Source organism: Eucyclogobius newberryi, unplaced genomic scaffold, assembly GCF_026437365.1.
Source record: "Eucyclogobius newberryi isolate DKJ021-1_F unplaced genomic scaffold, fEucNew1.0.hap1 SCAF_136, whole genome shotgun sequence".
Classification (NCBI taxonomy): Eukaryota; Metazoa; Chordata; class Actinopteri; order Gobiiformes; family Gobiidae; genus Eucyclogobius; species Eucyclogobius newberryi.
The window spans coordinates 197,694-210,000 of NW_027315764.1; the positions used below are offsets into that span (position 1 = coordinate 197,694).

A 12,307-nucleotide genomic window follows, 5' to 3' on the forward strand; every position below is an offset into this window, starting at 1 on the left:
TAGATGACATCACGATTAGATGACATCACACTTAGATGACATCACACTTAGATGACATCACGCTTAGATGACATCACACTTGGATGACTTCACGCTTAGATGACATCACACTTAGATGACATCACACTTGGATGACTTCACACTTAGATGACATCACGCTTAGATGACATCACGCTTAGATGACATCACGCTTAGATGACATCACACTTAGATGACATCACGCTTAGATGACATAACACTTAGATGACATCACGCTTAGATGACATCACACTTAGATGACATCACACTTAGATGACATCACACTTAGATGACATCACGCTTAGATGACATCACATTTAGATGACATCACACTTAGATGACATCACGCTTAGATGACATCACGCTTAGATGACATCACATTTAGATGACATCACACTTAGATGACATCACACTTAGATGACATCACGCTTAGATGACATCACATTTAGATGACATCACACTTAGATGACATCACGCTTAGATGACATCACGCTTAGATGACATCACATTTAGATGACATCACATTTAGATGACATCACGCTTAGATGACATCACATTTAGATGACATCACATTTAGATGACATCACACTTAGATGACATCACGCTTAGATGACATCACACTTGGATGACTTCACGCTTAGATGACATCACACTTAGATGACATCACACTTGGATGACTTCACACTTAGATGACATCACGCTTAGATGACATCACGCTTAGATGACATCACGCTTAGATGACATAACACTTAGATGACATCACACTTAGATGACATCACATTTAGATGACATCACACTTAGATGACATCACACTTAGATGACATCACGCTTAGATGACATCACATTTAGATGACATCACGCTTAGATGACATCACACTTAGATGACATCACACTTAGATGACATCACACTTAGATGACATCACACTTAGATGACATCACGCTTAGATGACATCACATTTAGATGACATCACGCTTAGATGACATCACACTTAGATGACATCACGCTTAGACCCTAAACCACACGTCCTCAGACCCTCCTTCCAACCCTCCTTCAACTCCCCCTCTCTCCCTCTTCCCTCTCTCCTCCCTCTCTCCTCTCTCTCTCTCCTCCCTCTCTCCTCCCCCTCTCCTCCCTCTCTCCTCCCTCTCTCCTCCCTCTCTCCTCCCCCTCTCCTCTCTCTATCTCTCCTCCCTCTCTCCTCCCCCTCTCCTCTCTCTATCTCTCCTCCCCCTCTCCTCTCTCTCTCTCCTCCCTCTCTCCTCCCTCTCTCCTCCCCCTCTCTCTCCTCCTTCTCTCCTCCCTCTCTCCTCCCCCTCTCCTCTCTCTCTCTCTCCTCCCTCTCTCCTCCCCCTCTCCTCTCTCTCTCTCTCCTCCCTCTCTCCTCCCTCTCTCCTCCCCCTCTCCTCTCTCTCTCTCTCTCCTCTCTCTCTCCTCCCTCTCTCCTCCCTCTCTCCTCCCCCTCTCCTCTCTCTCTCTCTCCTCCCTCTCTCCTCCCTCTCTCCTCCCCCTCTCCTCTCTCTCTCTCTCCTCCCTCTCTCCTCCCCCTCTCCTCTCTCTCTCTCTCCTCCCTCTCTCCTCCCTCTCTCCTCCCCCTCTCCTCTCTCTCTCTCTCCTCTCTCTCTCCTCCCTCTCTCCTCCCTCTCTCCTCCCTCTCTCCTCCCCCTCTCCTCTCTCTCTCTCTCCTCCCTCTCTCCTCCCTCTCTCCTCCCCCTCTCCTCTCTCTCTCTCTCCTCCCTCTCTCCTCCCCCTCTCCTCTCTCTCTCTCTCCTCCCTCTCTCCTCCCTCTCTCCTCCCCCTCTCCTCTCTCTCTCTCTCCTCCCTCTCTCCTCCCTCTCTCCTCCCCCTCTCCTCTCTCTCTCTCCCCGCCTCCTCGCGCGGCCTTTACCTTGGAGTAGCTGGTCACGTGGTCCTGTCCCGTACAAGTCTTCCAGTTGGAAGACTTCTTCACAGTAAAAGGCTCAGCTTTGGACGCGCGCGGGACCAGGAACGGTCAGGAGTGGTCAGGAGCGGTCAGGAGTGGTCAGGAGCGGTCAGGAGCGGTCAGGAGCGGTCAGGAGCGTCAGGAGCGTCAGGAGCGGTCAGGAGTGGTCAGGAGCGGTCAGGAGCGTCAGGAGCGTCAGGAGCGGTCAGGAGTGGTCAGGAGCGGTCAGGAGCGGTCAGGAGCGGTCAGGAGCGTCAGGAGCGTCAGGAGTTGTCAGGAGCGGTCAGGAGCGTCAGGAGCGTCAGGAGTGGTCAGGAGTGTCAGGAGCGGTCAGGAGCGGTCAGGAGCGTCAGGAGCGTCAGGAGCGGTCAGGAGCGGTCAGGAGCGGTCAGGAGCGTCAGGAGCGGTCAGGAGCGGTCAGGAGCGTCAGGAGCGTCAGGAGCGGTCAGGAGCGGTCAGCAGCGGTCAGCAGCGGTCAGCAGCGGTCGCGCTTGTTCCCGGGAGAAGTGTCCGGTGAGCGCGCTCGTCTCTCGGTCCAGGGCTCGTGATTCTGACCGCGGCCGCAGTAGGAGCTTCATCCCCGCGGCCTCGTTCTCTTCCCGCTCTGGTGAGACAAACCCGGGGCCGTCACGAGCCTCTCCCGTGTCTCTCTCTCTCCGTTTGTTTGGTTTGTTTCCGTTTTGTTCGTGATTTGAAGGTGAAAAGCCACGCGCCGCGGGACGCGCGTGAAACCTGCGCGTTTGTCTGGATAAAACACGAGCTTTGAAGTGTTTTCTGTTCATGGTATTTTTGTTTTAGAAGAAAACAGTTCTAAATATGTTAAAATTTGTTCTTGGACATTTCTTTTTTTTTTTTTAAATCATTATTATTATTAGTATTAGTATTAGTATTAGTATTAGTAGTAGTAGTAGTAGTAGTAGTAGTAGTAGTAGTAGTATTCTATTCCGATCGTGTTTCAAATCAACTGATCAGATTTATTTTTCATTTGACAAAACTTCCTCGCGCGGCTTTAAAACATATTTATCTGAACATTTTAAACCGTCTTATCTCGGGTTAAACACACGTGGTCTCTAAAGATAAAGTTATGGTTTTACTTTTAATGTCTCACTTTTCTTCAGTTCATCATTTGGATTGTGATGTTCATGTGATATTATTTATGATGAGGCAGTTGTAATTTGTTCCTTTCACGTTGTTGAAACGTGTCGTTTTGCAAAAGATATTTAAACAAAATATTTTTCTGTTTTTCTGTTGCATTTCCAGCGCGGGCCGTGACCCCCCCGTGACCCCCTCGTGACCCCCGTGACTGCCGTGACCTCTCCGTGACCATGTACCAGAGCCTACAGGCCCAGTACCACGCGCACGACACGGGCAGTTATGTGCACGCGCCCGCCAGCTCTCCGGTGTACGTGCCCACCACGCGCGTGCCCGCCGTGCTCCCGTACCTCCAGAGCTGCGACAGCGCGCAGACGCACGGGCTGAGCACGCACGCGCACGGCTGGACGCAGAGCACCGCGGACAGCGCCGCCTTCACGCCCGGCGGAAGTCACCCTCCGCCCGGCTTCTCGTACTCCCACAGCCCGCCCCTGAGCTCCAGCGCGGTCCGGGACTATGGCCGGGACTACGGCCGGGATTATGGCCGGGACTACGGCCGGGACGCGGCCTATCAAAGCCCGCTCGTGCGCCCGGAGCAGTACGGGAGCGCGCTGGTGCGGCCCGTGGGGAGCGCGTACACGAGCCCGTACGCGGCCTACGTGAGCCCGGACATGGCCTCATCCTCCTGGGGCCCGGGGCCCTTCGACACCGGGGTCCTGAGTCTGCAGAGCCGCCCGGGGCTGTGCGCGCGCCGCTCCAGTCTGGGTGAGTCTTCAAATAATGTGTTTACGTCCTTTAATTAAGACAAATAATTATAATTTCATTGTTATTATTGAAGCGTAACATTTTTGCATTTAACACATTATTAAAAGTATAACGCGGGATTTACATTTTTCATGTTTTAATTTCTTAAATGGACTGATTAAAATACGGCATCCATGCGTCGTCATAATCCCTGTGTTTTATTGTGTTTTATTGTAGTTGTAGTTTTGTGTTTGGTCCAGATGAAACAACTGAATCTTTTTCTTCAATAAAACACAAAAAGCCTTAAAAACACACACATTTATAACAACACGACATGTTGTATTCGTTTTTCGGGCAAAAATCCCACGTGTTAGTTTAATAATAAGTAGAAATGTGTAAAGTGCTCGATGACAAACAGTGAGGCCCGAGTCAAGGCCACGCGGAGCCAGGGCCCGGTCAGGGGCCGTCAGAGGCCAGTCAGGTGCCCGTCAGGGGCCGGACAGGGGCCGGACAGGGGCCGGACAGGGGCCCGTCAGGGGCTCGGGAGGGGCCGGTCTTAGGGTGATCCTCAAAAGAGATAAAATGGATTATTATCGATTTACGATGGACAGTGGTCGTTAGCGCTGCGTCCCCGTGACGTCACAACAAAACTCTGGGTTTATTTATTTATTAATTTTTATTTTTGAAATGAACAAACACAAAACAAGAAATGCGACCAGAGAAAAAGACTAAAATAATAATAATAATAATAATTAAAGCCGCAAGCGGCAATGATCGGCCCTCGCCACGCCGCTGCCACGCCGCAAGAGGAGGGGGCGCTAACGTGCCCCAATTGTCCTTTTATTACATCTACTGCTGAATCTGTGACGCTGTCACATCATCTCCCCTTTGTTTTACCATCAAAAAGACATTTTATTTACAATTCTTGGCAAAATGTGCGGCTTTGCCGCACAGACATGAGAAGATGAGTCTCACCAAATTTCAGGTTGATATGTCTAACGCCCTAAGAGGAGTTTGTGAAAGTCTAAAGTGTAAACATATTCTGGCGATTTCCCCATTGGAATAACATGGAAGGTTTCGGTCATCGCTACGGCAACGCCATAACAATTATGACATGGGTCTCATTGACTTTTTTGATGGGGATGCTAAAATTGAGTTTTGTGTCAAATTTCATATAATTTCGCAAAACTAAACATTTAACCTCCATATAAAATCTGTAGGGGGCGCTGTGGCGCCAAATTAATTTATTTCACTTCACTCCACGCCCCCCTCACCAGTGAACATCCAGGGACGGGACAGGCCACGCCCCCCTCACCAGTGAACATCCAGGGACGGGACAGGCCACGCCCCCTCACCAGTGAACATCCAGGGACGGGACAGGCCACGCCCCCTCACCAGTGAACATCCAGGGACGGGACAGGCCACGCCCCCCTCACCAGTGAACATCCAGGGACGGGACAGGCCACGCCCCCTCACCAGTGAACATCCAGGGACGGGACAGGCCACGCCCCCCTCACCAGGGACGGGACATTGAGACAGTGACTCACACAAGGACCTGGTGTTTCATCTGAACCACAAACTGGACTCATAACACAGACTGAACAGGAAGAGCCAGAGTCGGCTCCGCCTCCTGAGGAGACTCAGGTCTTTTGGAGTGACAGGGCCACTCCTGACAGGGCCACTCCTAACAGGGCCGCTCCTGAAGACCTTCTCTGACTCTGTGGTGCATCAGCTCCTGTAGGTGTGGTCATCACAGAGGGAGAGGAAGAGGCTGGACACAGCTCCGTCCTGGGCTGTCCTCTGGACTCGGTGCAGGAGGTGGGGGACAGGAGGGTCCTGGCTGAACTGACATCTATGCTGGACCATGAGTGTCACCCCCTGCAGGACACTCTGTCCCCTGCAGGACACTCTGTCCCCTGCAGGACACTCCTCTCTGGAGAGCAGCTTCAGTGACTGATCCACCCTCGCTGTGAGGTAAAGGTTCCGTAGGTCTTTCCTTCTGCTGCTGTCAGACTTTATAACAAAAACTGTTAGTACTGAACACTCACAATACTGACCTAACCTAATACTGATGTGCAATTATGTCATATGTGCAATTACTGTTGGAATTCATGTGAAATCCATGTGCCGTCGAGACACATATTCATGTGCAATTACTGTCGGGATCACATGCAATGGTATTTATGTATTTATTTGTCTATGGGAGTTTTTATTTATTTATAGGAGATCTTCTACTGAAAGTGTTTTTCAGACTTCCTATAAGTGATCTGTTCTTCTGTATCTACCTCTGTATCTACCTGCGTTGCAACAATGAAATTTCCCCATGTGGGACAATAAAGGAATATCTTATCTTATCTTAAGTACACTCTAAAGTACATTCTAAAGTACACTCTAAAGTACATTCTAAAGTACACTCTAAAGTACATTCTAAAGTACGTTCTAAAGTACACTCTAAAGTACATTCTAAAGTACGTTCTAAAGTACACTCTAAAGTACATTCTAAAGTACATTCTAAAGTACATTCTAAAGTACACTCTAAAGTAGTACACTCTAAAGTACATTCTAAAGTACATTCTAAAGTACATTCTACAGTACACTCTAAAGTACATTCTAAAGTACGTTCTAAAGTACACTCTAAAGTACATTCTAAAGTACATTCTTAAGTACATTCTAAAGTACATTCTAAAGTACATTCTAAAGTACACTCTAAAGTACACTCTAAAGTACATTCTAAAGTACATTCTAAAGTACACTCTAAAGTACATTCTAAAGTACATTCTAAAGTATATTCTAAAGTACATTCTAAAGTACATTCTAAAGTACACTCTAAAGTACATTCTAAAGTACATTCTAAAGTACATTCTAAAGTACACTCTAAAGTACATTCTAAAGTACATTCTAAAGTACATTCTACAGTACATTCTAAAGTACATTCTACAGTACATTCTTAAGTACACTCTAAAGTACATTCTAAAGTACGTTCTAAAGTACACTCTAAAGTACATTCTAAAGTACATTCTAAAGTACACTCTAAAGTGCATTCTAAAGTACACTCTAAAGTACATTCTACAGTACATTCTAAAGTCATTCTAAAGTACATTCTAAAGTACACTCTAAAGTAGTACACTCTAAAGTACATTCTAAAGTACATTCTAAAGTTCATTCTAAAGTACATTCTAAAGTACATTCTAAAGTACATTCTAAAGTACATTCTAAAGTACATTCTAAAGTACATTCTAAAGTACACTCTAAAGTACATTCTAAAGTACATTCTAAAGTACATTCTAAAGTACATTCTAAAGTACATTCTAAAGTACACTCTAAAGTACATTCTAAAGTACATTCTAAAGTACATTCTAAAGTACATTCTAAAGTACACTCTAAAGTACATTCTAAAGTACATTCTAAAGTCATTCTAAAGTACATTCTAAAGTACATTCTAAAGTACATTCTAAAGTCAATCTAAAGTACATTCTAAAGTACACTCTAAAGTACATTCTAAAGTACATTCTAAAGTACATTCTAAAGTACACTCTAAAGTACATTCTAAAGTCATTCTAAAGTACATTCTAAAGTACATTCTAAAGTACACTCTAAAGTACATTCTAAAGTACATTCTAAAGTACATTCTAAAGTACACTCTAAAGTACATTCTAAAGTACACTCTAAAGTACATTCTAAAGTACATTCTAAAGTACATTCTAAAGTACATTCTAAAGTATATTCTAAAGTACATTCTAAAGTACATTCTAAAGTACATTCTAAAGTACATTCTAAAGTACACGCTAAAGTACACTCTAAAGTACATTCTAAAGTATATTCTAAAGTACATTCTAAAGTACATTCTAAAGTACACGCTAAAGTACATTCTAAAGCACATTCTAAAGTACATTCTAAAGTACATTCTAAAGTACATTCTAAAGTACATTCTAAAGTACACGCTAAAGTACATTCTAAAGCACATTCTAAAGTACATTCTAAAGTATATTCTAAAGTACATTCTAAAGTACATTCTAAAGTACACGCTAAAGTACATTCTAAAGCACATTCTAAAGTACATTCTAAAGTATATTCTAAAGTACATTCTAAAGTACATTCTAAAGTACACGCTAAAGTACATTCTAAAGCACATTCTAAAGTACATTCTAAAGTACATTCTAAAGTATATTCTAAAGTACATTCTAAAGTACATTCTAAAGTACATTCTAAAGTACATTCTAAAGTACATTCTAAAGTACATTCTAAAGTACACTCTAAAGCACATTCTAAAGTACATTCTAAAGTATATTCTAAAGTACATTCTAAAGTACATTCTAAAGTACATTCTAAAGTACACTCTAAAGCACATTCTAAAGTACATTCTAAAGTATATTCTAAAGTACATTCTAAAGTACATTCTAAAGTACACTCTAAAGCACATTCTAAAGTACATTCTAAAGTACACTCTAAAGCACATTCTAAAGTACACTCTAAAGCACATTCTAAAGTACATTCTAAAGTACACTCTAAAGCACATTCTAAAGTACACTCTAAAGCACAGTCTAAAGTACATTCTAAAGTACATTCTAAAGTACATTCTAAAGTACATTCTAAAGTACATTCTAAAGTATCCATGTGGTGTGTCCATGGCATGAGTTCTAAGTTCATAGTTCTAAAGTTCAGAGGTAAATGTCAAAAACAGTCATATGTGTGATTGACAGGACAGTCCCAGGTCATGTGACAGTGGTTTGGCTCCTGATTCGCTCTGGTCCAGGATTCTGCCCTGACCAGAGCGTGTGAAGTTCGGGTCAGAGGTCAGATTTATTGTGAAACTTAAAAAAATGAAACACAAACTGTCTCAAAAACAAGTGATTATTTTCCCCTTGAGCCTCAGAAAGTGATTTAAGACGCGTCATTTTAATCAGCGGTGCAGGAACTCTGGACTGACTCGTGTTTGAATATAAATTTACTCAAGTTTCTGTTGCATCATTTTGTCTCGAGTCGGAACAAGAAAATATAAAGTGATTTATGATGATTAAAGAAACTCTGACGCAGCTGGAGTCAGATCCACCTGTGTCACTGCGTCAGGACGTGATGGACCGACCCGCGCGAGCCGCACATGAGTCTAAAGTGCATCATCTTTTTGATCCATGTGATGTTCCAGAGTGGTGTTGGGTTGACTCGGTTGTGGTTGTGTTTGTGTCAGACCTGCTGGACGACCTGAGCTCTGAAGGACGTGAGTGTGTGAACTGTGGCTCAGTGTCCACTCCGCTTTGGCGCCGGGACGGCACCGGTCACTATCTCTGCAACGCCTGCGGACTCTACCACAAGATGAACGGCATCAACCGGCCCCTCATCAAACCCCAGAAACGACTGGTGAGTCAAAGCCACGTTTCAACCTGCCCCGGGCCCCGGGCCCACGTTTGTTCACGTGGAGCGTCTTTCCAGGCTCCGCCCTTTTAGTCTGAGGTCGATCTGAGCGAGTCACAAAAAGACGTTTAGTAATTCCAGTGTGTGTGTGAGGGGCGTGGCTAAAGCTAGTGTGTGTGAGGGGCGTGGCTAAAGCTAGTGTGTGTGAGGGGCGTGGCTTAAGCTAGTGTGTGTGAGGGGCGTGGCTTAAGCTAGTTTGTGTGAGGGGCGTGGCTTAAGCTAGTGTGTGTGAGGGGCGTGGCTTAAGCTAGTTTGTGTGAGGGGCGTGGCTTAAGCAAGTGTGTGTGAGGGGCGTGGCTAAAGTTAGTGCGTGTGAGGGGCTTCACGAGGAGAACCGGTTCTTCACGAGGAGAACCGGTTCTTCAGGAGGAGAACCGGTTCTTCAGGAGGAGAACCGGTTCTTCAGGCAAATGAAGAACCGTTCATCTGGAGTAGAGGGCGTGTCTCCAGGAGGATCATCTGGATCCACAAGTCATGTGTCTGTTTCACTCTCGACAGGAAGTGAGAGAAGAAGAAGAAAAGATAATGAACACAAGTGAAATTAAATATGAAATATAGTTTGATAGAATAAGTGTTTATCAGAGGATAGAGCTCATACTTCCCCCAGAGTTGCTGCTAGGGCAGTGGAGCTGAAACTGTAGCTTTATATTTCTGTTCCTAACTGGCCTGAACATAAGTAATTTAAAGAGGAACGTTTTAATCCTGGTCTTAAATGAAGAGACTGTGTCGCCTCTTTAACATGGACAGGACTCTACCTCCTACTGTGCTTTTAGAGACTCTTGGACCACCAGAAGGCTCTACCTCCTACTGTGCTTTTAGAGACTCTTGGACCACCAGAAGGCTCTACCTCCTACTGTGCTTTTAGAGACTCTTGGACCACCAGAAGGCTCTACCTCCTACTGTGCTTTTAGAGACTCTTGGACCACCAGAAGGCTCTACCTCCTACTGTGCTTTTAGAGACTCTTGGACCACCAGAAGGCTCTACCTCCTACTGTGCTTTTAGAGACTCTTGGACCACCAGAAGGCTCTTCCTCCTACTGTGCTTTTAGAGACTCTTGGCACCACCAGAAGGCCAGCATGTTGAGAGTGAAGAGCTCTGTTTGGATGAGATGGTTCTAGAGCCTGAACAGCGGCTCTCATAGCTCAGAATAAACGGTTCAACGACGAGGATCCTCTCATCCAAAGACACGACGACTGCACACGGGCCTGTCGTTCTCTAGCTTTAGCCTCTGCACACGGGCCTGTCGTTCTCTAGCTTTAGCCTCTGCACACGGGCCTGTCGTTCTCTAGCTTTAGCCTCTGCACACGGGCCTGTCGTTCTCTAGCTTTAGCCTCTGCACACGGGCCTGTCGTTCTCTAGCTTTAGCCTCTGCACACGGGCCTGTCGTTCTCTAGCTTTAGCCTCTGCACACGGGCCTGTCGTTCTCTAGCTTTAGCCTCTGCACACGGACCTGTCGTTCTCTAGCTTTAGCCTCTGCACACGGGCCTGTCGTTCTCTAGCTTTAGCCTCTGCACACGGGCCTGTCGTTCTCTAGCTTTAGCCTCTGCACACGGGCCTGTTGTTCTCTAGCTTTAGCCTCTGCACACGGGCCTGTCGTTCTCTAGCTTTAGCCTCTGCACACGGGCCTGTCGTTCTCTAGCTTTAGCCTCTGCACACGGGCCTGTCGTTCTCTAGCTTTAGCCTCTGCACACGGGCCTGTCGTTCTCTAGCTTTAGCCTCTGCACACGGGCCTGTCGTTCTCTAGCTTTAGCCTCTGCACACGGGCGTTCTTATCGCTGCAGTGTTTAAATAGACTCTTATCACGGAGGAGTTTGGAAAGCGTTGCACATGCTTCTGTTATCGGGGTCAGACGTTGACCCTTTGCCGTCCGAGACGTGGATTCTGGATTCTTCTTTTCTCACAAGAAACGAGCCAAAGGGAAATCCACAAATGTTGAACCGGATCCTTTGTTTTTAGTCCATTTTTCACATTTGAAATACAGTTGAGATTATTGTTCAAACAACAAGAAATATAATCAACTCGTTTATAGTAGAGACTGGTTTAGGTTAAAGTCCATGTGTCGGACAAACATTTCCTCAAACACAATTATTCAGATTTGACTCGATATTCGGCCTTTTTTTCACAGTTTGAACGTTTGTGTAAAGTTTAGATTTGCAAAATCCACATAAATGACACAAGAGTTCTGACCCGACAATAAAACTGTCACATCTTTATTTAGTCCAACCACGATTTCAACTCGAGCCAAGACGAGACTCGAGCCGCGACGAGACTCGAGAGACTCGAGCCGCGACGAGACTCGAGAGACTCGAGCCGCGACGAGACTCGAGACTCGAGAGACTCGAGCCGCGACGAGACTCGAGACTCGAGAGACTCGAGACTCGAGAGACTCGAGCCGCGACGAGACTCGAGAGACTCGAGACTCGAGAGACTCAAGCCGCGACGAGACTCGAGAGACTCGAGAGACTCGAGCCGCGACGAGACTCGAGAGACTCGAGACTCGAGAGACTCGAGCCGCGACGAGACTCGAGAGACTCGAGACTCGAGAGACTCGAGCCGCGACGAGACTCGAGACTCGAGAGACTCGAGACTCGAGCAGCACAAGCTTCATGACTTCAACTTGCGTTTGTCTCCAAAGCTTCAGAGACTGAACGACTCAGGCGAGAGTTTCTTCACTGAGACAAAACCACTTTATTTAGAACGTTTAAACATGTGTTGAATTGTGAAACATCATGAATTGTGCGTCGCCTGTAACGTGATTGTCGTGTTTTTCTCACGTTCCTCAACAGTTTAAACACATCGTTCTTTCCTGACTTTGCCGTGTGTTTATCAGGAAAACAATGTGTGTCGCAATTTGACAAATCTCCACAGTGAGGTTTGTCCACAGCACGGTTACTATGGCAACTTCAGCTCCAAAGTTTCACCACAAAACGCCAACAACTTACACAAAACGACAAATATCAACCAACGGAAATAATAATGATAAAAATATAGCCGCAAGCGGCAATGATCGGCCCTCGCCACGCCGCCGCCACACCGCCGCCACGCCGCAAGAGGAGGGGGCGCTAACGCGCCCCAATTGTCCTTTTATTACATCTACTGCTGAATCTGTGACGCTGTCACA

General features: G+C 46.1%; 1 protein-coding gene across 1 annotated transcript in view; it reads left to right on the forward strand.

Moving 5' to 3' along the window:
• Nucleotides 1-3,252: 3,252 nt before the first annotated feature.
• The window catches only part of gata5 (GATA binding protein 5), a 40,995-nt gene continuing 31,940 nt past the window's right edge, over nt 3,253-12,307 (forward strand). Inside the window, exons 1-2 of the mRNA XM_072443918.1 lie at nt 3,253-3,797; nt 8,962-9,131. Of these exons, the coding sequence (XP_072300019.1) occupies nt 3,266-3,797; nt 8,962-9,131 (702 nt within the window). The 5' untranslated portion in view covers nt 3,253-3,265. The remainder of the gene's footprint in view (nt 3,798-8,961; nt 9,132-12,307) is intronic.